The sequence below is a fragment of the Pavona decussata genome, unplaced genomic scaffold (genome assembly GCF_977016875.1).
Source record: "Pavona decussata unplaced genomic scaffold, jaPavDecu1.1 SCAFFOLD_105, whole genome shotgun sequence".
NCBI lineage: Eukaryota > Metazoa > Cnidaria > Anthozoa > Scleractinia > Agariciidae > Pavona > Pavona decussata.
This window is the reverse complement of record NW_028145519.1, coordinates 2418759-2446546: the sequence shown is the minus strand read 5'-3', so window position 1 is coordinate 2446546 and position 27788 is coordinate 2418759. Positions and strand designations below refer to the sequence as shown.

At 38.6% G+C, this 27788-nt stretch overlaps 3 protein-coding genes across 5 annotated transcripts; all 3 read left to right on the top strand.

The window, feature by feature from the left end:
* The first annotated feature begins 427 nt into the window (after positions 1-427).
* Positions 428-8862, top strand: LOC146471393 (uncharacterized). The gene is made up of 7 exons (XM_085121058.1): positions 428-542; positions 605-696; positions 2821-3120; positions 4206-4361; positions 5782-5859; positions 7290-7361; positions 8112-8862. The coding sequence occupies exons 2-7, from the start codon at positions 615-617 to the stop codon at positions 8435-8437; spliced, it is 1014 nt and encodes a 337-aa protein (XP_084977184.1). The 5' UTR covers positions 428-542; positions 605-614; the 3' UTR covers positions 8438-8862.
* A 1907-nt stretch (positions 8863-10769) lies between these two features.
* Positions 10770-12138, top strand: LOC146471392 (uncharacterized). 2 transcript variants are annotated; one of them, XM_085121021.1, is made up of 3 exons: positions 10770-10892; positions 11084-11154; positions 11849-12138. In XM_085121021.1, exons 2-3 carry the CDS (start codon positions 11091-11093, stop codon positions 12031-12033), a joined length of 249 nt encoding a protein of 82 aa, XP_084977147.1. In that variant the 5' UTR covers positions 10770-10892; positions 11084-11090; the 3' UTR covers positions 12034-12138. The 2 variants fall into 2 exon arrangements, with proteins under 2 accessions (XP_084977147.1, XP_084977148.1); XM_085121022.1 differs by having other exon boundaries at positions 10772-10892; positions 11080-11154.
* Positions 12139-15965: 3827 nt separating this feature from the next.
* On the top strand, positions 15966-23215 carry LOC146471391 (uncharacterized). 2 transcript variants are annotated; one of them, XM_085121018.1, is made up of 7 exons: positions 15966-16105; positions 16346-16431; positions 18135-18161; positions 18886-18945; positions 20182-20211; positions 20699-20716; positions 21999-23215. In XM_085121018.1, exons 2-7 carry the CDS (start codon positions 16350-16352, stop codon positions 22547-22549), a joined length of 768 nt encoding a protein of 255 aa, XP_084977144.1. In that variant the 5' UTR covers positions 15966-16105; positions 16346-16349; the 3' UTR covers positions 22550-23215. The 2 variants fall into 2 exon arrangements, with proteins under 2 accessions (XP_084977144.1, XP_084977143.1); XM_085121017.1 differs by having other exon boundaries at positions 18135-18203.
* The last annotated feature ends 4573 nt before the right edge of the window (positions 23216-27788 follow it).

The window sequence follows — 27788 nt, the reverse complement described above, 5'->3', positions numbered from 1 at the left end:
TGTAGTGATAGTAAGGAGGATTTGGTTAAGCATCGCGATAATGATTTAGTTTGGAGATAGGATATTCTAAGACACGTGACTAATAACCACTCTCCGTTTGTAAACATTACAAACGAGCAATACGGATCGATCACGGTTTGCACACCTTGAAAAAGATCGTTAGTCGTCACTATCATCACTATTATCATCACTATTTATTGGAATTTTCGAATCCGCTCTATCATTTTTATTCAAAGCTACCATGGACTTAAAAACAAGTTTTGAATTTCTAAATTGGTGGGACATGAATTCAAGATTACATGGATTAGAATTTCGATTCGTATAATGATTCGCGTCGAGATGAACGGAAACGTTAGGTATCAAGCTATGACTTCCATGAAACACCAGTCGTGTTTATAAACAGAGGTGTTCAAAAGATAGCGTCAGACTTTTCAATTCTTGATGACAGGTTGAATAACCTGAGGCAGTTGAAGACGGTTCAATCAATTTTCCCAAATCAAAGCAATCTATTGGGAGCTTAAGAAACTACCAGAAGTAGAAAGGTACTTAAAAATGTAATTATTGGTCCTTTGCAACTTAATTTAATTCTGTGTTGTTGTTACAGAAAGATCAAAATGGATATCAAAATAGCAGCAGTACTCGTAGTCTTCATATCTTCGATCTGTTTTACCAATGCCAAACCGATGGAAGAATTCGGTGAGTACTAAATTTACTCTCTCCGCGTGAAGGTGATTGCATGGTTAGCTTTCCCACTGTGGTGTATAATTTGAAAGAACTAGCACCAAGAAAGTTAACAGATGACACTAAGGTTTACCTGTTGCCAGATAAAAACAACATCCACTGAAAATGTATAAGATTAACCCACTGAATTTCACAAAATCTAAATTAACAACTAAATAGTTAGGAAGTTAACCACCCTGAAAAAGCTATCGAGTTGATAAGAAAAATTTAAGAAAACCGTTGTTTATCTGGTAAAAATTCTCTACCTATGACGATAAACGCAACATAGGTGTCATTTCATTTCAAGTAGACAACAAACCAAAGTCGCCGAGAAGTTGTCCACAAAGAAGCTTGAGGCTTCCAGAAAAAATACTACGTTAATAATTATTACCAAATGTCAAGAAACTACATTGTATTACCGTTTTAGCGGCTCAGTGTTCAAATAATCCGTATCAGGCTCGATGGTACTAGCGACACCAGATATTGACTCTTTGACTTTCCATAAGGGTATTCAGAAAAAAGTTTGCACCTAGTGAAAATCGACATAACAGAAGGAAAAAAAAGGGTCTTAAGGACGTTGTTTCCTTTTACTACTGCGCATACCTTCTGCGCATCTCGGGATGGTCCGCGAAACTCGGATTTCTTTAAGACGGTGCCTACTAATACAAAGATATTTTTGCGCTGTTTATAACTATGCGGGAAAATAGGATCTTCCCAAGGGTTATTGTAATGCAAAAACATATGGGGTAACGACGCATTTTTAGGAGCTTCAATTTGGAAAAATATCCATACATTTTTATGTATTTTGGAGCTTTTTAGAACTACTCTTGCTTATAAATGAGTGCTACCCTCAATTTTTAGTTGTATTCCAATCGCACTTGCTAAGGTCTGCTTTTCCCTCATAGAAACTTCGCAAAATTTCTCTGTACTAGGAGGCACCTTCCTTACATCTTACAAAAAACACACAATGAGATTGCGACAATATGTTGACAAAACTATGTTTACTATACTGTTCCCTGGGATATTTCTTGGTTTAAAAATTAAGCAGACGTTATTACGTTACAAAACAACGCCGGAAAAGGCATTGGTGTGTGACGTTGAAAATATCAAATGTGCATGGTTTATCAGTCAGACTAGGCGAGGAAATTTGTTGAAATTAGGCAAATTATTCGTCCAGACAAACCACTGTGAAGGTCACACAGCAACGAGAACGCCAAAAAAATTACGTTCAATGAGCAAAACTACGGCTGTGTAAATGTTTTCCACTGATTTCAATACATATCTTTACCGCGTTCTGCAAAACATTAAATTAAATGTTTTATAGACAAACAACGTCCAACAGTAAGTTTTCCGACCTTGAGCGATGCCCATATGGATTTAGAATCACATTATGCAAAATGAACGAGTTGGTAAAACAAAGCACATAAATTTTTTCGTTGACTTTGCCGTTGCGGCTGTGTAGGTTCCCTATTAGAAGGTAAGGCCTCTTACCCTACCATTGAAATTCCCTACAGACCACCACTTAGCTAGTTAAAATTTAATACTTTTTTGTTCAAGTTGTATACTCAAGGATGGAAGCAAATAATGAAACTTGAACACATAGGAGTAACATATAAAAAAATAGTACAAAGGCATGGCTTGTTATTAACATGAAGAGGTGGATTAAACACTCTACAATAACCCATCTCCAAAGAGGCTAACCAAACTTGAATCCAGTCTGTAAATTTTAAAGCCTTTAGAAAGATAATTGCCTCGAGGACTGATGCCCTGAGGTTTTGCCCTTTGCGACGTCGAAGGAAGTTAAAGAAACGTCTGTAAATGGTCTAATGCCTTAAATAAATACTAACCGAGATTGTCAAGATTGTCCTCATTGTATCAATTTTTGGCCAGATTAATTAAACACTTTAAATTTGTTGCATTCGTTTTGAGAAGGATGTTATAATAATGTAATAAAGTTAAAATAATTTCTACTGAAAACTATTAACAACTTTATTTATTTATTTATTTATTTATTTATTTATTTATTTATTTATTTATTTATTTATTTATTTATTTATTTATTTATTTATTTATTTACTTATTTTTTAATTTTCCTTTCAGTCAACAAAGTCTTGAGAAGCAATCCTCTGCCCTGCTCGAGGTCCTGCTGTCAGAAGTGTTGCACTAACGTTTGTAACAGGGGCTGTATCTTTTCGTGTTGTGCATCCCGTGTTCCTGGCCCGTACCCGGATCCACCTCCCCCACCTCCCCCATTTCCTCCCCCTACGGCAAAGATTATCCCAGGACCTCCAGGAGCTGAAGGCTTATGCGGATTACCGGGACCTCAAGGACCCGTGGGATGTCCCGGGTGTTTGGGACCTCCAGGACCACCCGGACCACCGGGTCCCCCTGGCCGTCGATAATTTGTTCGTTTTACTACGGATAACAGGACCAGAAGAATCCCTGAACTTACTACTGCTTACAGTTCTCGCTATGTTACCTAAGCAATCTTCTTCTAGCGTCTTCTTCCTAATCATCGTTTTCACAAAGAACAAATTATTTCCGTATTCCAATGGGTCTTGAAGATCATGCTCTGTTATTTTACTACAAAATGTTTAGTATGGCAGTATTATATTTAGAAAGCATAACCGGCTTATTTCTATGATGCTGTGCGCAGTGTCATGCTCTTCGGCACAATGTTATTTATTTTTAAGGCTTTACTTGTTTATTATTATTATTATTATTATTATTATTATTATTATTATTATTATTATTATTATTATTATTATTATTATTATTATTATTATTATTATTATTATCATTATTATTATAAAATATTGTAAAACAAAGATAATAAAGATTGTACTTATTTTTATTATTATTATTTTTTTTTTCCGCTTAATTGTTATGTTAAGAATAAACCGATTAGTTTCCATTTTACTCCATAGCTAAAAAAATCAGTGAAATAAAAGCTGCCAGATGCCTTTTTCACTTTTGTTTGTTTCACCGTTATATTTAAGCGCAGCCATTTCAAGGATACTTCATTGTGATGACACCCTAAACTTACAAGTGCACCCAGGAATTTTTCAGGGTAAACTAAGCTACCCATTGAAGGACTTAATAGTGACCCGCGCCGAAACCAATTTGTATTCCAGAAGGGAAGGAACCTGTGATAACAGCCATAGGCAGAATCGTCAAAATGTTCACCATCAACCCTTTTTTCTCTTTTTGTTCAACAACACGAATGTTGATCCTTGTTGAGCTGTGAATCATTAAATAGTCTTTAGGATTTCATCCAGGGACTCAGAATTATGCACACAGCAAATTAAAATGCCTCACATTGTTGAACTGTGAAAGAAATGCATGTTATGTTATGTATTATTAATTAAGTCACTTACACAGGCAAAGCGTTGGAAAAACTTGACTGGTTTTCTTTCTTCGAGTATGCATGTCACTGACTGAAAAACAATACATCTATGAAATGTTGAACTGTTTGTCAAATATAGGCTTTAAAATTTCCTCCAGTGACACAAACGTAAGTCCACAAGCCAAAACCTTTGTGTTAGTTAGGCCGTGTACCGAAACTGTCATCAAGAGGAAAAGATGGGAAGGCGAGTTTTTTGCCACTGACTACAAATCACGTAGTCGACCCGAGATCCACGGTTGGTTCCGAAAGCTGACGTTTCAATTCAAGCAGCCCTCACCAGGGCTTCAATTTTCAACATATCCATGAAGAACCTTAGCGCGATACTTATACACAACAGAGGCCGTCCTAGGGCACCAGAATCCATTTCGGGACTGTGCAGCAAAAAACGAAAGAGTGGCCAAGGAGAACAGGAAACTTAATGTTTCCAAGCAAAGGGGTCCTCTATCCCTGCTTTCGGGTAAACGTGTGTCTTGCAGAGTGGAAGAAATTTCCCTAACCTCTTCAAAGTGTTACTTAGAATACTTGAGAGGGCATCTGTATGTTTATAATTCCGCTTACTAAGCCCATGGCAAGTTAAAAAAAATTACTTTGTTGATTAGAGGAGCAACTGAAAAGATCGAAAGTTGAAGGGAATCAGGAAAAATAACAAAGGATGGAAAGACTTCTAATAGGGCCAATTTGACAACAAACAACTAGCAAGAGACACAAAGTCATCCACTTCGAAAAGTGGACTTGAGGGTCCAAGCAAACTGAAAGATCTCTACAGATGATCACTGGTAACGCCCTCACCATAAGCCTGCATCTCCTATGAACAGTTAACTGGCATAATGTGTTTACGCCAAAACCACTGCTCAGTGTTGGACCTGGAATTTCCATCCACATCCTCCCCAACATACTCTCGTGAATTCTCTAACCATTATGTCCAACATACGGAACGAAACGTAACGATCGAAGTAGCTCGAAAACTGAATGACATTAATAGGTTATCGAGATTGTTTGGAGCTAGTTTTGTTTTAGTTGGAATAAAAAAAATGCGTTAAAATCCAACCATCTTTAATTCGCAGGCCGGCTTAGTGGCTGTGTGCTTTTCGTCGACATAAGATCATTTGGCAAAAACCAAATCTGGATCGTTATGATAGAAATGGCAGGATTATCTGTAAATGAAACAAATAATCTACTTTAAAATTTCAGTTCCTCGACTGACGGAACTGGCTGCTTAGGTACGTTGTAGCTGAGCCCATTCGGTGGGTTATCCCAACAGTTTTTCTCTTCTAAAATTGGCCATGGCAATAAAGGAATCCAAAGCAGGCTAGGTGGAGGATTCATGAAGCTCTTCCAGAGCTAAGATGATTACCAAGTATATTGTATCTAAACATGAACCTTTTGCATACAAACAATACTTAGAAAACACTTTCTATCAAGAAAGTCATCTATATACAACATCGTGGCAGCGAAGAAACGAAGCACAAAGGTGACAAAGTACTATTCTACCCTCTTCTTACACTCCAAGGTTCTCGTTGAAAACGTTGATAAAATGATACTGCAAATTTTGCTCCTGATGAGCACCTGTTATATTCTAGCGCGCTTATCAAAAAGTTGTTTATGGTCCCAAAGTTTGACACCTGTTGCACAAAAAAGTAAATTAAACACGTAAGAGGGCAAAAATTTAGTAGCGTGCCGTCAATCGATCAAACTTAAAGAAAGGAGCATCTGTAAGGACCGCTCGGCACCAGGTAAGAATTATTTTATGATATTACAAAATTTAAAAGGAGTTATAGTAAAACTGATTATTTCTAAAGGGAAAGAAAGCCTTAAACAAAAAACAAAACGGCGAGCAAAACTTTGGCATCATCTCATCTCACAACGTTCTGGTATAATATATGTGCATCTATTTACGATAGCATTCTACAAGTTTGCATCACTTAAATAATTATGATTACGAATTTCCAACAACTAGATTTATGAATTTAATTCTGTGTCACGACAAAAAATGGCCATGACTTTGTTCTGAGAGCACTTTCCTATAATTTTTCGCTCATCAAATATTCTGTTATGAATAAACGCATAATACTAAATCAACGTACTATTCGATTTTTTCCTATCTTCATATAGAAATCTTCAAATAACACTATTTTAACGACAATTGATTGGCAATATAATTATAGCTTTAGAGACATACAACTGGAGAAAAGTTTAATTTTGACATTGATGATAAAATTTTGTTGATCCCATTTAATTATATGATCATTACATAATCATAATTTAAACAAGTGATGGAAAACAGGAAAGGCGTCAACCTATGTTGAAACTTATACCAACACATTCTAGAAACTGACACAAAAAAGACTGAAAACAATTTGTCAGAAGACGTTTACTATTGGTAGTGTTAGGCACTTGCTTTGCAAAAAACTTAGAGGTACGGGAATCTTCTGGTAAACTTCTTTATTAGCTCTGACTGACAGCCATGACTGACTGTCTGATGGACACACTCTAAAAACTACAGGGTTGTAAACCCACCTGGCTCAGCTATAGTTAAACCGACCTAGAATACAGCCCGAGGAGGCATGGTTGACGGAAGGAATTTCTTAACCCCCACCATGCTCCTTACTTGAGTCTGTTCCTCCAAGTAGACTAAAGCTATAACCTCAGCCCAGTTTCGTAACTCAATACTAACTGACAACTACAACTTACTACAGAGCTTCTGTGCCGTAAGCATGTTTGTAACTCCACCTGAACCAGGACCAGATGGTTCGCACAAACGATAAGCATTGTGGTTTATCAAAACACACAAACGGAGAGTGACATTAGAACTGGGGCTACTGGAAACAGATTAACGGGTAACTAGTGAGAATGGCAAAATGGTCACGCGTTTTGCACGATTTCAATCTCCGAGGAGGCCCTAGCCAAGGGTAAAGTTGGCAAACCTGTCCACAGTACAGCTGTTACCTCTAATATTGGAACAACAAGAAATATCAAATGATCTCGAAAATACTACCAAAACTGTCGAAAAGGACATAAGAACTCAATCCTAAAATTGCATTCTAAAAAGCACCCTTACGTCAGCTTTACAACAATAGGCTTATTTCTCAAGTATTCTACTTTCCAGAAATAAATTAATTGATTGATTCTGCGAGAAAATTAATATTGTTTTTGATGTTTCCAGGATATATCATGGATATTCGGCTGGCTGTTTTATTCACGTTAGGCTTGGCCTACACTGCCTCTGCATTACACAGTAAGTATAATAAATGTGTTCGTGATCTTTTACTATCAAGAATTATCGGAATCCCAAACCAAGGACAAAAGTTCTCCATATTGTTTTGAATTATGATATGGCAAAACAAGCAACACCGTTGAATGCATGGAGGGGAAGTAAGGGTCAGCTAACAGAGGATAATGTATAGCACTTGGCCCATGAGGAGGCTAATGGAAAATGGGGTTACTGAGGGGAGAAGGAGCATTAACCCTCCTCTGGGGTGAAATCAGAAGAGTAGCAACGCAGCTAAAGATGGGACATTTATGTTCAAAGGGCAAAACAATAGCTGCAACAATAGAGCCCTTTGGCACTGGCACGTATTCGTTCCTTTATATTGTAGTCTGAGCTCTGAAAAACACTTGAAGTACTATTTGAAATATTCTCCACATTAAAATAGCCATTGTGTGAGCCTTGCATAACCCATGCCAGTGACGTATTAGGTAATCCAGCGATCTGAGCCACAGGCGTTCACGTCCTTCCAGGGACAGGGAGGGTGTGCGAGTAAACTTACCACCTGTATAAATCATCTAGCTAGAAAATACCAGTTTTATTGAATTTTTTGTCAATAGATCGGTCTGTGGGTTATGCTAAAACATTTATCTCGCTAAATTAGCCTAATTCATAGTTAACAGTAATGGGAAAACGACATTCGACCGTCGTTGGCCTATTTAAACTGTAAACATTTTAATGAAAGAATTCTAATAACGTTACGTTTTTCTTTTTTCTCAGCAAAGCGCTCTGCCTTCCCTTGCGGAGCTAGCTGCAGCCCGGCTTGTGCCCCGGTGTGCACCGCAACCTGCTGTGGTAGTCCTCCTCCCGCCCCTGCTGATCCGATCGCACCGGCTGTTTCGCCCCCTGCACTTCCTGCTCCACCTCCCATTTATGGAATTGCTGGTCACCCCGGACAACAAGGACCTCCAGGAGTTGCTGGAGGTCAAGGACCCCCAGGGTCTGCGGGAGCTCCAGGACCCCCCGGACCTCCAGGACCTCCCGGACCCCCTGCGCCTCCTGGTCCTCCGTCTCCATGCTGTGCTGTTCCCCCTCCGGGAAAGTAAACAGGACAAAAAGTACTTTCTATCACAAGGTTGATTTTCTCTCTGTTTAACTCATCGATAATTTCTTCTTAATCAAAAGAAACTGCAGACAATTCGAGAACTGTTCGAGAAAACGCTGCGCAGCACCCGTACGTAGCACATTTTGTACTAAGCTACATGAATTTGAGAATTGATTTTATGACACTTCTTAGTCATAAGAATAATTTATTCGTTTGCTTTTTCATTGAAAGAAAGAGATTTTAAACTTTGCAACTGTTATTTTGCATTGCAGTTAGTTCGTTAATTGGTTTTCAAAGAACATGACATAAACCAACTATACAGCAACCCAACTTGTAACACTAAATAATTCAAGGCTTTGCGCATGTGTTACCGCATTAAATAGTGTATAGACCGGAATGCAATAAAATGAAACACTTTAATAGTTATTTGCCTAGAAGTCACTTACCTAATCTCACTACTTAATAAGTGGGTTTACCACGCTATGGATTACAAGAAAGTAGACGAAAACATCCATTTAATAGTAAAATTTTTCTCCCGGTATACGTGAATCTTTGTCACGTTTAACTCTTGCTCTAAAAATTTCTGATATTTTACTGACCAAGCATCAAATTGCCTTTATTAATTACAATTAAATGGAGCTCGAACTCTATTTGGAATTCATACTATGGCATAATCCCATTTGACAAATCCTCGAAGTAATCCGGCGTTTTCTCACCGCTGTGTTTAACGTGTTTTGTCTGTGCTTTATCGAAAATACCACTTTAAGGTTTATTGAAACATGCCCAGAATAAACATGTTTTCACCATGATTTATAAAATACACGCCTGATGTGAAGATTCACTTTTCCTGATAGCCACGCATGTTTCATCCGTGAACAGAGTATAAATAAGAGTACGGCCTAATGTGAACACGGTGCTGTATTAGATGATCGATGGTACAGTACAACTGGACTGTTGACTGCAAAGCCCATTCAAGCTGGATATTTGTGATTAACGGTAAAAATTACCCCGATTTGTCTGTTAAATAGGATATTCCAATATAAAAGGGGCCTGGCCTGGCCTAATCATGCTAACGTTCAAATGTCAATCAACCATCAGGGCCCAGTAGTTCAAAGCCCGATTAAGCTAATCCCAGGTTAACGTGAATTTTTATTCCAGTTTTATGATTACCCAATACCCTTTCTTCAAAAGATTTTTGTCCCACAGTTTTGATTAAGACTTTTCTTCAACATTAGCTTAAAATAAGCCTTTTTTAACGAACGAGATGAAAACCTCGGTTAATTTTCTATCGTGGATTAGCGTTTATCGGCTTTCAAACAATCTTTTTCTATAACCCTTACTGATAAAATTGGCTTAGTTTTCGGAATAAACCATATTTTTGATCATTGGGTAATCCATTTCCAGATTTTTGGCTTAGCGGTCTTAGTATATCAGGCATTATACCATGCCGAGAAATAGCGACCACTGAATTGTTTTCTCCTTGTTCTTGCAAATCAAAATCAGCTAGATCTAACAATATTTCTTGGAAGTTTTAATAAAACAGTTATTCCATTGGCGCTTGTTGGATATGGTATGATTAAAGCAGATCAGGCGCGTATATTCAACGCGGGCTCATGAAGCAATTTTTAATTGGCCGAACTGGAAACTGGATGGCTTCTAAATTTGCATTCCACACCCAAAATGGTGTAAAAGGAAGAAGAGCATGTCCTCTATAGCGAAATTTCTTGGTTAATAGTTTAAATTTTACCATTCGAGTAAAATTCTCGTAATGTAAATGTCTGTTTTGGGGGCATTTACACGGGTGGCGAGTGATGCGAAAAGATTGAGAAAGAAAAAAACTGAACAAGCTGTGTTCTCGACCATTTGCTCGCTGCAGAAATGCACATAACTCTGAATTTGGATACTTCATGTGAATCAGGGTTATTGCCATTTCCATACATGACTTCACCTATTGTAGGTGTTAAGATGAGACCTAGGATTGGAGACAGTTTGTGACACCTAATATAAGGCACATGTATTATAAGCGTACAATCCTGGATATATGCTTTCTTTTACTTTTACGCCGGTTTCCAGTGTCTAAATACTTGGAACAGGCGAATCACTTATTGGTTGGCAGTGAAAGTCAGTTAACTTAGTAGCCATTTGGCGTTTAAGGGCGACGTTTTAAGGTCATAACAAGCAGACTATCGTGACCCCAGACCTTGGTGATCCTGTGTTAATGAACGGATAACAAGCAAGGCTCGAAACATCCAAATAAGACAATATGACGCGCTTGTCACCTCTAAGAGCTTAATGACAAGTGAACCGTTGACCTGCTACTGAGCATGAGCGTACAGGCAGTTCGTCTGGCGGACGTCAGGTTTCAAATATGTCTGTAGTGGCATTTGGTCACATCGCGCAATAAAGTCATCGGACCGGTAAATCGTAAACAGTTTATTTTGAAAAAGCGAGAAGAGGTAAGTCTCTTCAGTGTTAAAATCTGTAAACAACTTAAATATCAAAACAACACACATTTACTAAGTGCTGGCCGTGAAATGTGGCTGTAAAAGCATCAAATCGACAAACGCAATATTTTATTTATTATGATTTTCAAGGATTTTACAACCAGTCATCCTTAACAAACGTTATTTTCATTTTGTTAAGCTAGATTGATCATGGATATCCGCGTTGTCCTGCTGTTCACAGTTGCTTTGCTCTGCTCTGTTGGTGCCTTTAATAGTGAGTAGAGAATTTATAAAACAATAATTTAAAACTTTCTCGAAGACTGCGAGTTCATCGCATGAACAACTACCAATCGTTTACATGTTAAATATATGTCTTCCTGTCTGGTGGTTTTTCAACCAGCTCAGCTAAGAAAGTAAAATTAATGTTTGACAGGCCTTTAGGGGACAGTTAGTAAGACTGTGTGCTTCTACCAATCGAAATCTTAAAGTGTAAACATTAAGATAAAATCTTGAAGTGTGAACGTTAAGATAAAAACTATTTCTTGTTTCTGGCCTATAGCGCTCGTTGTTTCTCGATATTTGGCAAAATGAACGCTTCGTAACTTTCTGCTTCAAAAGGATTGTCGGACAGGCGGGAAGCCGTGACCAGTTGCGGTGACTCCGTGTGCATCGGGCGTAAAAAAAGCCTGTTATTTTCCTTTGTACGTAGGTACAGACACACCCACTCTTTGTTTTGTAAAAATGTTTACATATCTAAACCAAAATATAACCTATTGGCACAAAACCCATTTCCACGACCAACATTATTGAGGAGGTGGGATATCTAGGAGGGAGGTTTTATCTCCTTCAATATATTAATATTTTTGTGCAGTGATCAAATTCTCGTATTAACTACTATTTAAATTTTAAACTCGCCCAAGTAAGGAGAACCTGTGTTTTAAACAGTGAATTGGTATATTTCATTGCAGCCAAACGGCAATTGGCCGGAACAGAGGGAGCAATGGGACCAGTGGGACCTCCCGGTCAAATAGGACAACGGGGACCTATCGGGGATCCCGGACCACCCGGTCCTCCAGGAGCTCCTGGACCACCTGGCATGCCCGCACCACCCGGTCCTCCAAACGGCTGCTGCCCTGTATATGGGAAAAAATAAAACATGAAATAGAAAGCTACTAGCTGTAATGAGAAAAGCAAGTTTGATTTTTTTGATTTTTTTATCATTTCATATTGAAATAAAAAGTGATGTAACAGAATGAAATTGTGAATTCCTATACGTAAAAAAGCCATTTAAGTCTATATTTGCTCGAAAAAAACGGCCTCTTTTAAGATGGCGCCCTTTATATTAAATAGGTTTTAATAGTTCTTTTTGCTACATTTTGCTTGTAAATAGCAATTTGCTTGGAGTTTGTTAACAAAAGAGTTTATTATTATTATGAAAAAACTATAACAATTATTATTATTATTATTATTATTATTAACAACCAGAGACATATATACCGTCTCCTGACGTTCCACAAGTCACTTGACTCTGAAGATGACTTCAGCTCAGGCTGTCGGAACCTCAGTCAATGTCACTTCAAACAGTCGTTCTCAGGCCTACACTCACAGGGATCTTCATAATTTACGTACCTATAACATCTAAAGGCCCGTTTAAACGGTTTCAATATTTGCTTCAACATGCGTTTAACACTGTTGTTGAACAAAAGTGTCGGGGGCGTTTGAACTGGTCGTTCAACATTGTTGGAAACAAAAATCATTCAACATTGCTTCAACATTTCCTTTGTTCTTGAAAATATTGAATGGCGTTGAAACCTTTTGAACACTCCGTTCATCCAACATTCGCCCAACATCCGTTCAACTTTTGTTGAACGAATGTTGGGCAAATGTAGAAACCGTTTAAACGGGCCTTAAAAAATATTCCTGGATCTTGCTGATTTCATTTTCCAAACAAAATCAGAAGACGATTGTACATTATCCAGTGATCGAGGTATGGTAACTGTAGTCTTGGCGTAGAATCAGGGCAGGGTATTGAGCTTCTGATTGGCTTGCTTCCAGTTTGGGAATACTGTTTAGGTAGAAATCAAGGTAAGGTAAGGTAAAGTCGCACTAGCACCTTAGTGGCCCACACGGCCGGAGCTTAGCCCGGTTTCTGTAGCATGAAGCAACTAGGAGTATCGTTACTCCCCCCGGAAGGAATGCTAGTCTATCGCACGATTACCCCCAGCAGTTTGTCGCCGGTACCCATGGGGGAAAGGAAAAATACAATTTGTAACCGGAAGTTGTAATATGCGCATGCATGTTTGATTCTTTCACAGTCTTCTCCTATATTTTACATTACGTGCATTCGCTCTATTCTGGAGTACGGCAGCCCTGTTTTTCATCGCGCCCAACCAAGTTATCTAAGCGAAGACCTAGAAAGACTTCAAAAGCGTGCTATGAAGATTATTTACCCCGAGCTATCGTATGCTAAGGCTCTAGAGCTGTCTGGACTTTTAACACTGTATGATAGAAGAAAGGCAATTGCAGCAAAGTTATTCGATGAAATATGTGCAAATCCATCTCGCAGTCTTCACAATCTACTTCCAAGTAAATACCAGCCAAGCTACCATCTGAGAGAACAAAGAACTTTTATTCGTCCTGAAAGATGCAAGAATAGTTTTTTTTTAAGTTTTGTTTACAGTACATGTAGTTGAGAACTAGATATAATTTTGTTTTCTTATTGTATATAGGAATTTGACGTATGCTTGAATTTGCGATTCTATACGGTTTATGCAGAGACATGCAAAAATTAACGATAAAAACCGACGTTTCAGTGTCTTCATGACGCCATTGTCAAGGAGAAGTAAAAAATTACAGAGTCTGCAGGTCTGCGGTAAGGTGTAACAATAAATTAGCATATAGTGTTTAAGGCTTTTTTTTATTTCTCCTTGACAATGGCGTCATGAAGACACTGAAACGTCGGTTTTTATCGTTAATTTTTGCATGTCTCTGCATTACCAAAACTTTATACGGTTTATGAATGGTAAATTATGTTAGGTCATCTTCTTTTTATTTATTTCTAAAGCCCTTTAATTAGTTATAATTTCGCACGATTGTAAGTTTGCATTTGTAAACCTTATCGCAATTCAGCTCTTGGCTGCAAGTTTTTAAGGTGAATAAACTATCTATCTATCTATCTATCTATCTATCTATCTATCTATCTATCTATCTATCTATCTATCTACCTATCTATCTATCTATCTATCTATAAGAATCTGTCTATTTTACTCAATTTTTAATACCAATACTTGAGTCTTGCGCTCCAATTACAAGGCCTAGCTAGTTTGAAGGCATATTGTTTACCATACTTCTTCCATTAATCCCACTTCTCAGAATAAGCGCCCCCCTTGATGTCATGGAAACAGAAATAACCACCGGCCCGTCACCCATGAAAAGAAATTGTGAGAAATAGCGCATGTTATAACCGTGAGAGAAGGTGGAATTTTAACTTCACATTTACTCTCAAGGAAAATCAGTTGTCGAAAAGGAAAGGTTAAAGTGGAGGTTAACTTTACTCGTGCACGACAATGAAATGTCGAAATGCAAGCCATGTTATTGATGCTGGGCAAAAATACGAAATTTGAAACAAGCACCCTTGGCGCTTGTTAGAACAAAAAAAATTAAGTGAAACAATTATGACTTCAACACATGGACGGTAGGTATAAAGGAATACGAGATCAACATCTTCTGAAAACTTTGAAACTTTCGATTAAATCCTTATGTTGGGCCAAAGGAGAAGCTACCCAATGGTAATTCCTCAGTGTGATGCTTTCTATTATATATGTTTGAACAAGTTGGTTCTAACTACATTCATATATCATGATTATGGCCTCCATCCAATCATGAACTTGAATTACGCGATGTCCTTCACGATGCAAGGCTCATCATAAGATTGTCAGAGTGTGTGGAGTTTGCAAGGGATGGGTGAATTTTAATAATCAAATTGAATAGCCTATGATTTGTAGTAACTAAAAGATGTCGTAGGCAGCTAATACAATAAGCCACACGAATCCACAGTGATGTTTTGTTGAGTAACAGCCGGCGAACATGGTGGTATATTGTTTCATTACTCGGTATCCAAAACAAAGGTTTCTCATTTAAATCTACGCCGATCTTTAAATCAAACTGAGGCTGTCGCCAGTTTTGAATTTTATATTCTTAAAATGGGAAATAAAAACTTTAATATAATGGATTGATCGTATGTGCTTGATTACTGATATAAAAAGGCTAAGATCGTGTCCTATTGGCACGGTCAGTAGTTTTTATCTAAAACGCTTTGGTTGGTTTGGTTGAAGTACAATTGCCAGTAAGACATCCTTCTAACCGCTTCGGTTGAGACGGTCGATGATTATTCAACAATGTGTTTAATTTAATTCAATAAAGGATGACGACCTAAATTGACTGAAGGTTTTGGTATAAAAAAGACACGTGAAAGAAAGCAACAAGAATGGTTGAATTAAAGGAAAATGACTCACAAATGTAGACAAAAGCCGTGTCATGTTCCTTCATCAAGTTCAGTGAAGGGTGACTAACTAAATTGACTGTAAGCTTTCATCAAGAAAACTCTAAATGGTTGAATTAAGGGACCATGACCTCCAACATTGATAAAAAGCAGCGTTTTTGTCTCTTGCTTAGTTCTGCACGTCTTGTTGTTTGACGTTTCTGATTGATGACACAGAAATTGGAAAAAACTCCAAGCAAAAGCCAGCGTGAATAGCAAACTTTATTTTGCGATTAAGGTAATTTAATATGTTATTAGTTCATTCCGCTTTGCTCATGTGTGTTGTTCTATGCTCTCAACACAATGACGTGTCGAATGGTCAGCTAAATCGCAAGATGTTTAATGACTTTTAAGAGCTTCAACTATTTTTGCCTCCTTCAAAAGCACAAAGCGTCCAATGCCCTTTGTCTTGATACTTTCAAAACTACCGCGACGCCCTTTGGCCTTAACATGTGAATTTTACTAATTTCAGCTTCTTGGTTTGTGTTAACGACCATAAAAAATTCAACGCATGAACCGCCGGAAACAATGGATCAAAACCGGTACCGTGAACGACCGGTCAATAACCTTTTGCCTATTCTTACATCATGGGTAGATAATGAGGCTTGTCCTACGGTCATTCACTCGTGGTAAAATCAACAACGACGGAGGTCTCCAACGACAGAGTAAAGGCTGTCGGAAGAAGGTATGATCTTGTAAATTTGGGTTTTCTACTTCGCTGAATGCATATTTAGATCAATTCAATATGTCTTTGTCGTCCTACCCAAAAGAGACTGTTTAAATGCCCGCGTAGACAAAAGAGGCCAGAACTCTCCAAGATCATGAACCAGAACGTTAACGAACCAAAACAATTAAAAAAAACAGCCAGGTCTGAGTTTTGCCCCTCTTCAACAAAATGTTTCAATGTTTCTTTTTCATTTTACAGGAAAATGGGGCTAAGATATTTCGTATTTCTTGTCCTCCTTGGGCTGACCCTAACGACACTGACTGTAGACGCCAAGTCCCTGAAAGGTAAGTTAGTCTTTGTTAAACATTTGTCAAATTAAATTTTGCTCGCCTTGATCAGGTTGGTTGCAACTTAAAGAGACGCATTACACTGAGTTAAATGACTGAGATTATGTATTTGACCGGTCCGTGTCTGACAAGTTCTATTAATTGACTCTTCTTGCACTGAAAGCGTGTGATCACAAGTTAAAATACAGCGCTTTTTCCGCTACGGTTGGCCAGACTGAATCAGTTAATATTTTATTGCATTGAATAAGCTTTGTTCAAAGATAAAGCTTGAAACGCAATTTTTATTATAGAAAGTTGGATTGAATAGTAAAGAAATCGCATAACACAAAAAAAAAATTGATAATTCAGATTGAATATTCAGACAAAACATTCTACACAAAGAGGCAACCCCCCCTCAGTTCTCATACGTTTTTCGCTTAGGGAACGACAATGGCGATCTTCAATGATGAACTTTAAAATTAATCACTTAAAAAGACTATTATCTTTCCTTTCCAAGAATTCAAAATAGACTTAACTAAAGATGCGTTCGTCAACTGTGCAAAAAGTTTCATAGTCCCTCGAAACGTAACCATTGATACATCTCAAATCATCGTGCTCTAAGAACGCTTGTCGCCTTCCAGACAAACAATTTCATGATAGTATGGCTTTATTTTATACCGACTTTCCTCTGCGTTTTGCGTCCAAGTTCTTTTTTTCCATAACAGGTTGACCTGTGTGTTGTTAACACCTGTGCAGTGACTTAAGCTAGTCTTGTTCAGTTACATATTTTGCACTGTTTTGATTTCAAACAAACAAGTTCAGTAGATCAACGGACAAATAAACTAGAGATCTTTATGCAGTTACAACTAAACAACAACTTGAGTGAAGATCTAGTGTTCCTGAAAACAAAACCGGCATTAAACTGGAGTACGTGAGGAGAATGCAACTGATCCAGGGGCACCAAACAATAGCAAGAATTGAACAAAAGACACTCAGTTCTTTGCAATTTAAAAAAAGAGGACATAATATTTACCCTTTACTTATTTTTGTCTTTCATGACCACAAAACCAGCTTTAAACATAAAAGTAACGATAAATATGTATTCCTCCAGAGCACAGTAAACAAAAAGGGTGGGAGATTCAAAGCATCTTATACAACGTCATCAAACCCAGAAATCTGATATATATGAGGACATAACTTTTGCAAGTCGTAATGATTCTATATGCCGTTGACAAAATGTTTTATTCTAACATTTCTACTCAACCGCGGTCAAACGCAAATAATAACAATAACAAAATCCGTTAATGATACAATTTTTTACTTTGAGAATTAAAAGACGATGAGATTTTTGTGAAACTATAAGTTTGCAAAATCATTTGACGATTTACTGAAAAGAACGTTTCGAGTATTTTTCAAAGTGAAGTAAGTGGAGACTGGTCGGCACCTAAGTTCTGAAACGTTTTCAGTATATATCCTCTATTGATTTCGTAAACTCGCAGACTCACAAACTTCTCATCATCTTTGAGCTCTCAGAGTCAGTAAAAACTTTATCTTTAACTGACGTGTTTCTTTCTATTTTACGTTTGACCGCTCTTTGTTCAAGTCATTAAGATGTTAAGGCCAGTTTCTTTGAAACAGTATCGCCTAAACTAGTTTGGACTGGTAATTCACCTTGGTAAGGTTAATATTGTAATGCTTGTCTTTTTTCTATTCACTGATAGCACACAAGAAATCACACAAGCAGCACGGTAAGCTACTAAAAGCTCTCATTTCCGCTACATTTCAGAAAGGTAATCTAGCCGTGAACTCTCGCTCTCTTAACAGCATTCACTCATTGCCTCTGCAAGTAGATACGGAGTCCCTGACATTAAACTGTTTGTACGGCTTGCGTTACACCGCGTTTAGGTCTTTCACTAATTAAGTGACCATAAATCAATTCCAAAGCATGGATCGATGGGAACAGCCTTGCAAAGAAAGATCAAATTATGCAAATTCTTAATAAAAAGGGTCTCTCGTATTTAAACACCCGTCTCAATAAATCGTTCTCTATTTCTCAATTTACCGCAGCTTTGTACTATTTTAAGTTAACTATCATTTTGGAAGTCAACATTTTTAGCTGATCTAAACACTGGTAGGTTTCCTGTTCTGTTTCGCACCATGATTAGCTCAGCACATACATCCAGACAACTTAACCAGAATTCCCTAACCCCTCGCCTCTCTTGTGGGAATGGGATTAATCAAGATCAAGAAACAGCAGTTCTAGGTCTTTCCAACAAATCCCAAAATATCTTGAATTTGCAGGTTAATTATTCCTCGCATTTGCTTCTGGCACGAAGGAAATTTCATGGTCTACAGTCACATACACTTTTCCCTTGGTTGAGCTACATAGAGAGAATATTCCCAACGCAAAACACTTGTCCTCAATCACGAGTTCACATCTTAACCGTTTTGTTTTCGACCCCCTTATAACAGAAGAAAAGATTAAAGATGAGCTAACCGAAGAAATGGAAGATGACGCCTCAGGCAGTGCTGGTAAGTGACTCCCCTGAGTAAACAGCGACAGCATTGATGTAGTACGTTTCCTATGAATACCGACAGTCGCATTTTTCAGTCTGAGCACAGTCACATGCTACCATGACAACACGTCAAAAACATTGAAGTTGGGAGGAATTGAGAACCGACTCGGAACTGTGTTTATTATTTTTAAGTGTCCCGAGCGTTAAAAAGTACAACTCAGTTAAAGAATGCAAGTTTTCTATGCTCCAGGACTGTTAACAATTTATCTGGAATCTCTTCACCGTTTTAATATTATTGAAAGCTATTGTTATCAAATGTAAGTGAAACTGAACTTCGTGTTTATGAATTGAAACAACATGGAAAGTTTGATGAACATCCTTAGTAATTTTTGCTGTTTAATTCCACACCTCAATAAGTTAAAAAAAACTGTTTTCCTTATTTAACGGTAATAACTGCTGTCAAAATTGTTGGTTGTTATACTAGAAATATCTTGTTGCCTCGGCCCTACGGGCCTCGATTTTGGTCTAAAAAAATAAGGGGGAAGGAGACCGGACGCCTCGGTTCCCTCCCCTAGATCTGTCACTGAAGAATCTTTGAAAGTGCACGGGAAAGAAGACGTTATTACGACCCTCGGATATCCTCCCAATAACTTAGACGAATGGGTAGTGGATAGTGCCTCTTCTCAGGTTCACGTAGATAACAGCATATTATTCTGTCCTCATTCCACATTAACTACCGTAACTTAAGTAGATGGAATGGAATTGATGGCCCATCCCTTTACTGAAGTAAATCATATGATGTCTTGCTACCAAATATCATGTGAAAACATCAGAGGATACCAAAGGTTACCCGATGACCTCTCATGCAAGGCATAATGGAAACTATCCAACGACCGGTGAAGGTGTCCCACTCTTAAGAATATTCTCAAAAATTACAGGGCAACCTCCAGAGATAACCGAAGGTCACCCGAAGTTTTCCGTCGATGAGGTGTATTTTTAGTCTTCCCAAATTACCTCCATTCAGTGACTTTATTCAGGCTTTATTTCGCTCATTTTAAAAGGATTTCCTTGCTAACAAAATAGTTGATTTCAAGAGCTTGATATCAGTTTTAGCATGATTCTAATATCATATCGCTCACTCTCTTCAAGACTGACTCGTTAACCATATGGTATAAAAGTGGTCAATAGAGTCGATATCACGCTCTTAACATGTAAGAGTCTATTTATCACATTGTCCTTGTTTTGTTTATAGCTGCATCTGGCAGTGGCGAGGAATCTGGTGGTAAGTTTGCTTAGCTTGCTTTCACAAAGTTTTGATATTGAATCTTCGTTCTTTAGTTAAGGTTTGGTTCCTACTAGCGATATAACGGTCATAATCTACAAAAAAAAACATCTTAAAACAAAGGAATCGATATAAGGTATGTGATAAGAAAATGGTCAATCATTTTCTCATGATGATGACTATGTCGTCATTACTCTTAGTAGAAAAATGAATAGTATCTAAATCCTCATATTTTGGATTTTCGAGAAACGCGGACCTAGTGTTAAAGTGGAAGAGAGCTTAGAGCTTACTTGCAACTAACAGAACAATCAAATCCCCCCCCCCCCCCCCGTACTTCCGCTTTTGTAGCAATATGATCAGGAAGAACAATATGATTGCAATTGATGCACAGTAGCGATGTCCTGTGGTATCGGTAGTGATATTTCCCTTTCACTCTTTTCAATTTTGTTCAGATTCTAATTTGTTTCTATTTTTCTTTTTTTCGCAGCTCCACCAACAGAGTCAGGTGAAGGCCCACCTCCTCTAGTAGTGCCCACTCCCACCCCTGAGCCCCGCATGTGTCCTGCCCCATGTCCCCAGGTCTGCGCACCAGCCTGTATGGAGAACTGCTGTATGACGCCCTTACCCCCACCATGCACTCCCCCTAGTCCTTGCCCCGCTCCTATGCCAATGCCAGTACCCATGCCAGCACCCTGCCCCTCAGTATGTGCGCCTATGAACCTTCCCTCGTGCTGCCAGGCTCCTCCTCCTCCCCCTCCTCCACCTCCACCTCCTCCCCCACCCGGCCCCTCGGTGGTGTTATGCGGACAAACTTGTGTAGATGGATGCGGACCTCAATGCCCACCTCAATGTTGTAAGCACCACAAGAGAGGTGAACTCAAGAAAGCTGCAAGAAAAAGGCACTACAAACACCGTCACCACTGAAGAAGATTCTCTAACTCGACTGTAAATATTACGTAAGGTGGCACTTCTTGGGTTGCCTAGCAACGAGCATCCATCTTTGCTGCGTCCCAAGGATGCTGTTTGAATCTGTAACATCATGTATGGACAAAATTGAATTTTGATAAATCAATAATTTTTCAACGAAATGTAAACTAAATTTAGCGCTGTTTGCAGTTCTAGTTAAGGGTTGATTTTATAGGATGATTTGAACGAATAAATTTGAAGTGATTGCAACATTCTGATTCTAACGAACGTTATCTCAGATTTCTTCAGGAGGCTAGCTTTCACTATGAAACACGACTTTGTTGGCTTTCAAAATCGATTCTACGCTGAAAATCTGTAATGAAGGTAAACAAGAAAAATAACAAAGCCATGTTGTATTATGGATGATCAAATGTAGCGAGATTGAATGGGATATTTTTTACACAACTTGTGTTCTATCAAAACGAGACGACAATTTTTGGAGAAATTTGTACGTCTAATGAGCAAAGAATCGCCGTTATAGTGCGGTCAAGCCTCCTTGCGCTTTCCTTTACTTCTCACAAGGCTTCCTATCTTTAACTTCTGTCTCAGTTTTCCAAGCTTGTATATTTGACAACAACTGCAACAAGTAGAACACGAAGAAAGAGACATTAAAAGCACAAATCAAGAATGTTCGCGAGTTAAAGCTCGGAAGCCTTGTTATTGTTATAAGCTTCCGGAAACTAAAACAAAATTCAAATTCCAATTTCGAAATGTGCGATCTCTTTCGTGTTTTGTCTGACTTAGTTAACATAGAAAGCCCGGCTAAACGTTGTTGTCAGAAATGCAAGCTAATCCTTTTTCTCTTTTCTTTCTCTCTATAGAAACGACAGAGCCAGCAAAACCACTACCATATAAGGTTATCGGTCCTCTGGGAGGTCACCCACATCCGGGACCTCCTTCTGCATTCAACCCGTGTCCCCAGCCTCGATACTGTGATCCCGCCAGATGTAAAGATCCAATTGGATGCGCCCCTTCGTGCTCTGAGACATGTTGTGCAGACATTCTTATTCCACCCCCAACCCCACCGGTAGGATCCGGGGGAGGTCCTTGCCCTCAGACATGTGCACCCAATTATCTCCCTGATTGTTGCATGGGAGCTGCTCCACCAATGGGTCCCGTACCGCCATTCCCTCAACTAGGACCCCAACCCATATATCCCCCCATGGGTCCCCAGCCAGGTTTCTCACCCCCGACCGGCATGATTCAGCCTGGATATGTACCGCAGGCCCCGCCGGCATCATGTGATCAGAGTTGCTATGCAACGAATTGCGCCCCACCATGCCCTGCACAGTGTTGCCGAAGAAAGAAATCTTTGATTCATCGTCACCGCAAGACGAGATCACTAACGCAAGGAATTAACATGTGCCACTAGAAACATCCAAACAAATGTTACTGAGGTCTAGCTAGTAACTCACCAGCCAAGAACAACGAAACAACAAAAACCATGTTTATACTTCAGTTGAGGCTATCGTCACCAGGAAATAACTTTGAAAATGCCATGCTTGGACGCTTTAGGTTTTTGTTAGTTTCACCTTTGTTCATAGAAGTGTGAAATTAAATAATTGACACTTCTAATAATGGTGAAGCCAGTTGTCTTCAAACAGCCGTACTTGGACATTGATGGCAATACAAAAAGAGAGGCACACGAGTCTTTAGCTAGCTCTTGCATAAACTGTACATTCCTTAACCTTTTCTTTCCTGAGCCCTTCCATAGCCAGCCACTAAACGTCTCTCAAAAAGGATGAAAGTTTCAATGAAAGTCTTTTCAAGACTATAAATACACCATCTTTGCTTGGAGAGTCCAAGCATAATGTTTTCAAAGTTATTTCTTTGTCACTTTGAAGTAATATTCATTTATTATTTGCCAAACAAATAGCTTTTACTCAGTTTTAGTTGAGAAGTACTCGAGTATTTGGGCATTGAAAACGTTTAAGTATTAAAAAATGCCGAAATAAAATTACCTTCGTTGACTTTACACAAAGTTTTCTAGAGTTGTTCAATCATGCACACAAAAAAATAAAATATATTTGATATTAAACTGATGGTCCATAAGTGAGCATTTATTTTTAACCAGACTGATGCATGTTGTCTTCAAACTGTTATCTTTTGTCAAGTAATCCAGAGGCTTTTTTTCGACATTGAAATAAGGTACAGCAACGTCAAGAAATCAGTCCTTGTCAAAGTGAACGAGTTGAATTGATCAGAAGAACTTTTGAGCATAAAGAGGTCCGCAGTAGTACTACCACCCTACCCCACCCCCTTGGGTTATCCAAAACTGTTGTTAATTTCCCTTAACTATTTGCCAATACCTATTTATACACTGGGGTAGATGGAGACGGGACTTACATCGGTGAATAGTCCGACGCGCTATAACTTCTTGACAACCTGCTTTTACAATTTTTTTTGTGGCTTCTGCGTAAGCAATGGCCACTAACTAACTGCTATTGGTCATTATCACACAAATGCTTTTACCGCTGAAAAACCTTTTCAAATAAAAGAAAGATCCTCGCAGTTACTACGCAACTTTAGCAGTTGCGAAAAGAAAGCCTGAAAAAAAGTCAGGCTTGAACGAGATTTTAAACCCATGACCTCTGTGATACCGGTGCAGTGCTGTACCAACTGAGCTATCAAGCCAACTGGGAGCTGGTCATATTGGAATTTTTTTCAGGCTTTCTTTTCGCAACTGCTTAAGTTGCGTAGTAACTGCGAGGATCTTTCTTCTATTTGACCTTTCATACGCAGTTCAAAATATATGTTTTATATATTTACATTTGAAAAACCTTATATTACAGTTTCTTTGCTAACACTGTCAACAAAGAGAGTGAATGATCTAATCGGCCCACCGAACTAAGGGCCAATTTCATTGACAAGAGCGATAAAAATAAATTATATAAATACAGGGTGTGCGTGGTAAACTAACAAAATATGAATAAAGTTCAAGGGCAAGAATGTGAGCATGCATGCACTGCCGACTTGAAGCATTTCCGCGATTCTAGTATTCATGGTCTCAGATGGAAAATTGTTCCACACTTGATGATGGTCCTCGGACAAAAACTACATTTGTATTCATCGCATCATACTTGGATGGGCATAAAATTTAGACGTTGGGAGAGGTGGGTTCCAATGAAAACTTTGTGTTGAATGTAAGTTGGGATGGTTACTGCCGCTTGGTTATTGGATATTAATTATTATTAAAAACTGAATCATTGTATATTGTCGGTTTTCACCGTCACGCCATTGAAAAAAAAATCGAAACCATTCCATAAATGAAGTTAAGAAATTGACATGGTATAGAGGATAAATAAATAAGGCATCTGTCCAAGTGTCAGGTCTGTGCGGCATTCCGTACTCGAGTTACTTGACAAAATGTTCCACATAAATTTATAGAGCTTAGTATGGAAACGCCATGTTTGTGTCCCTCTGAGGGGCACAAACATGGCGGCCGGAAATAGGAAAAAACATCTGGAGTTCACTTTCGCCAGAAAAGAGGTTTGTTTGCCCTTGTGAATTTTCGAATGTTTAGATTAATATTTCTCCTAAATTAAATTGTTTAGAATGCTGAAAATCTCCCGAAGGGTCATTTTTAAGATACGGAAAAGCTCTGTCACGGCCTTCCTCCTGATGTCACGCACGATGGAAACTCGGAAATTGAAACTGTTCTATTTTCAAAAGGAAGCACGACATCGAGCTAAGAAACTGTGAACAGACATATTTTTAGGTAATCTTTCCTTGAATGAAAGAAAAATTTTGTAGGCCTCTCAGTTTTGAATACTAGAATTTGGTGACGTCACGTAAAAACCAAGAATAATGCAATTCGAGGAATTTGGTTGGCCTAGCGGCCATGGTATATGAGCCATTATACCATGGCCGAGAAATGGCGACCATTAAATTGTCTGCTGGTTATTCTTGCACAGCGAAATTAGTAAGATCTAGCAATATTTCTTGATTGTTTTAATAAAACAATTATTCCACTTGCGCTTGTAGGATACGAGATGATTATAACCAACTCGGCGCTACGCGCCTCGTTGGCTATCTATCATCTCATATCCAACGCACGCTCGTGGAATAATTGTTAATTGGTGACTGGAAAATACCTGGACTAATAGGCGAATTTCGCGATGACGTTATTTTACCAGAACTACCAGAAGCCTCTTCGGTTTTCCTTTCTTGTTTAAATTTTGTAATTTCAATGAGTTTTAGATTAACAATAATCCCCCTAAATTGCAAGAGAAAACAACAAAGTGGAGGATTCTGATAGTTGAATAAAAGACGCCATCGTGAAAATGGCCTATAGCCTTTAATCCAAAATCTTGGTTTCGTTACAGTTTCGTAATCAATCGGCCAGGCACGTTGTGTGACCGAAAGCTTCAAAGTTCAAGCTTCTATAGCTATGCTTTAATGCCTAGAGTCCAATAAAGTTCTCCGATGGTCATGTTTTGGTGGATGACAGCAGATGCTGTATAACTTTTTCAATAAATATCAACCAAGTTGCGTAACATTGGCATCAATTCTAATGCGCTTGAATAGTTTTTCTGAATGTTACATCCACTAAAAGTCAGTTAATGATGAATTTTCCAGCTAACATTCCCTTGTTATGACTTCCAAACCCTTTCAAATAAAGAGAAGGAGGAGTACAAAAGGTCCAGCAAAGGAGAACCACAGAAACTGTAGACACGGAAAGTAACCCATTCAAACGCCGCATAAGGGAGGCAATGGAGATAAAATTACGTAAGCCCTCCTTGAACAGAGACAATGGCTTCGAATTAGCTAGCATCTATGACACCATCTTAGCTCTTTCGGGACCATTATATAACCCTTAGTAACATTCAAATTTGCAATGTGGCTGACGAAGTTCGGTGGGTCCGAACGAAATATCTCACTTTTAAAGTTTTAATTGCGCTCTGAGTGCAGAATTTTTTATATTTTTTTATATTTCAAAATCATGATTCCAGAGCAGGAAAACAATATTCTTGATTCTATAACACAGCTGTTTCGAACGCAGTAGACACATGCACCTATGAGGGTACTATTTTGAAAACGCTTTGTGTTTTTAAGTGCAACTAATTGGGTCATTTATGTGAAACAAATTCTTCCAAAAGCAATAAACACTAAAAAAAACTCTTGTCATCAGTCTGGCCAATTGGGTAATAACGCACAGGGATTCAGCACCGCTAAAACACATTCCCAGCTATTGTTGAAGCAGAGAATGTGACACAAAACTCTCTAGATTAGAAATCCAACGTCCTTTCCACCGTTTACACCACCATGAAGGAAAATTCTCAATCGGAATACTTAGCATGGCAACAATAGCATTCGGTTTTATACTTCTATTATAGTTGGAAGGTGTTTTAAAGCAAACTAGAGGCAACTTCGTATCCACGGTCCACATCCTCCTTCATCAGCGATGTTAGTGCTTAGAAAACGTGATGGATCAGATAATTAACCCCGTAGTGTATAATAAAGTTCTAAATGAACCCGTGAAATTCCTACTGAACGTTAGCCCTAGTAAGGAAATGGGAGACCACACGACGCAAAGAAAATGATCTTTGACCTCGACGGGAATCGAACCCACGACCTCCGCACCTCCACTGCGGTAAATACCAAATGTCAGCTAAGTCCACTTCCTGTTTTAAGCACCTTGAATCTTATACGTTCAAGAGCGTGACGTTTGTGAGAAATATAACAGGGGACTGAATTTCTCATCAGGAAAACAGTTATATTTATAGCTCAAGATCAATCGTTTGTCTCACGATTGCCTCACATTGGTGTAGATCGCGACGTTTCGACCGCTAATACTGCTGGTCTTCAGTCAGGCGATGGTATCGAGTGGCTGTGTATCAACTCGTGACTCGAGGGTCATAATATATGTGCTATGTTTTACTTATCATTTTTTCACTATTTTTACTTTGCACGCAGTTAGCAACGGCGTTAGTTTTTGACCTCACGTGGAGGATTCCTCGTTTGATTGTAATTTTCTCTGCAAATTTATGGTGGATATTGCGCACCGGGCGCTGATCCTCAGCGAGTGCGAGATAGAACGAATGCTTCTTCTCTCTTTTTTTATGAAAATAATCGGCGTTTCGGGGAAAAAACCTAAAATAAACTGGGAGAAAATCCAGTCATATCAGTATCATGAAATCACGGACGTTTTTGTGCGCAACCCGTACAGGAATCCTCCAATATTTGCAATAAATCCGGTAATATTTGCAATCTCCGATCATAGGATATTTCGTTCGAAACAGGTGAACTTGAAATATCCCTTATGCAAACGAAAGCCGCCGGTACCCGTCTCTCACACATTATAGCTACAATCATCGTTAAAAAACGTTCTCTTCAGGAAATAATTCTAAATTTCCGTTTTCTGATCGTAGTGTCTTCAAACTGGTTATATCATGTTAGTTCCACTTTGGCGCTCGATGCGATTTCATTGTACTCCCCTATAAACAGGAGTCAAAGCGTTTTTCGTCGTCATTGTCTAATATTTTTTATCTTCTTTATCTTGACCTCTTGCTGACTACAAGTTAGGCAAAAAAACTACTAAGAAAGGAAGTGATGGCCGCTCTGCACAAGCCCGTCGCTATTAACTTTCCCCTCTCCTTGGAATACGAACA

Excerpts from the sequence above, each read along its gene's own strand:
- LOC146471393 (XM_085121058.1), top strand. The coding sequence starts at position 615 with ATGGATATCAAAATAGCAGCAGTACTCGTAGTCTTCATATCTTCGATC. Across the intron at positions 4,362-5,781 it reads TAGTCGACCCGAGATCCACG|AGGGCAAAAATTTAGTAGCG; the intron begins GTTGGTTCCGAA and ends TAAACACGTAAG. Across the intron at positions 5,860-7,289 it reads TAAGGACCGCTCGGCACCAG|GATATATCATGGATATTCGG; the intron begins GTAAGAATTATT and ends TGATGTTTCCAG.
- LOC146471392 (XM_085121021.1), top strand. The coding sequence starts at position 11,091 with ATGGATATCCGCGTTGTCCTGCTGTTCACAGTTGCTTTGCTCTGCTCT. Across the intron at positions 11,155-11,848 it reads CTCTGTTGGTGCCTTTAATA|CCAAACGGCAATTGGCCGGA; the intron begins GTGAGTAGAGAA and ends ATTTCATTGCAG.
- LOC146471391 (XM_085121017.1), top strand. The coding sequence starts at position 16,350 with ATGGGGCTAAGATATTTCGTATTTCTTGTCCTCCTTGGGCTGACCCTA. Across the intron at positions 16,432-18,134 it reads AGACGCCAAGTCCCTGAAAG|CACACAAGAAATCACACAAG; the intron begins GTAAGTTAGTCT and ends ATTCACTGATAG. Across the intron at positions 18,204-18,885 it reads TTCCGCTACATTTCAGAAAG|AAGAAAAGATTAAAGATGAG; the intron begins GTAATCTAGCCG and ends CCCTTATAACAG.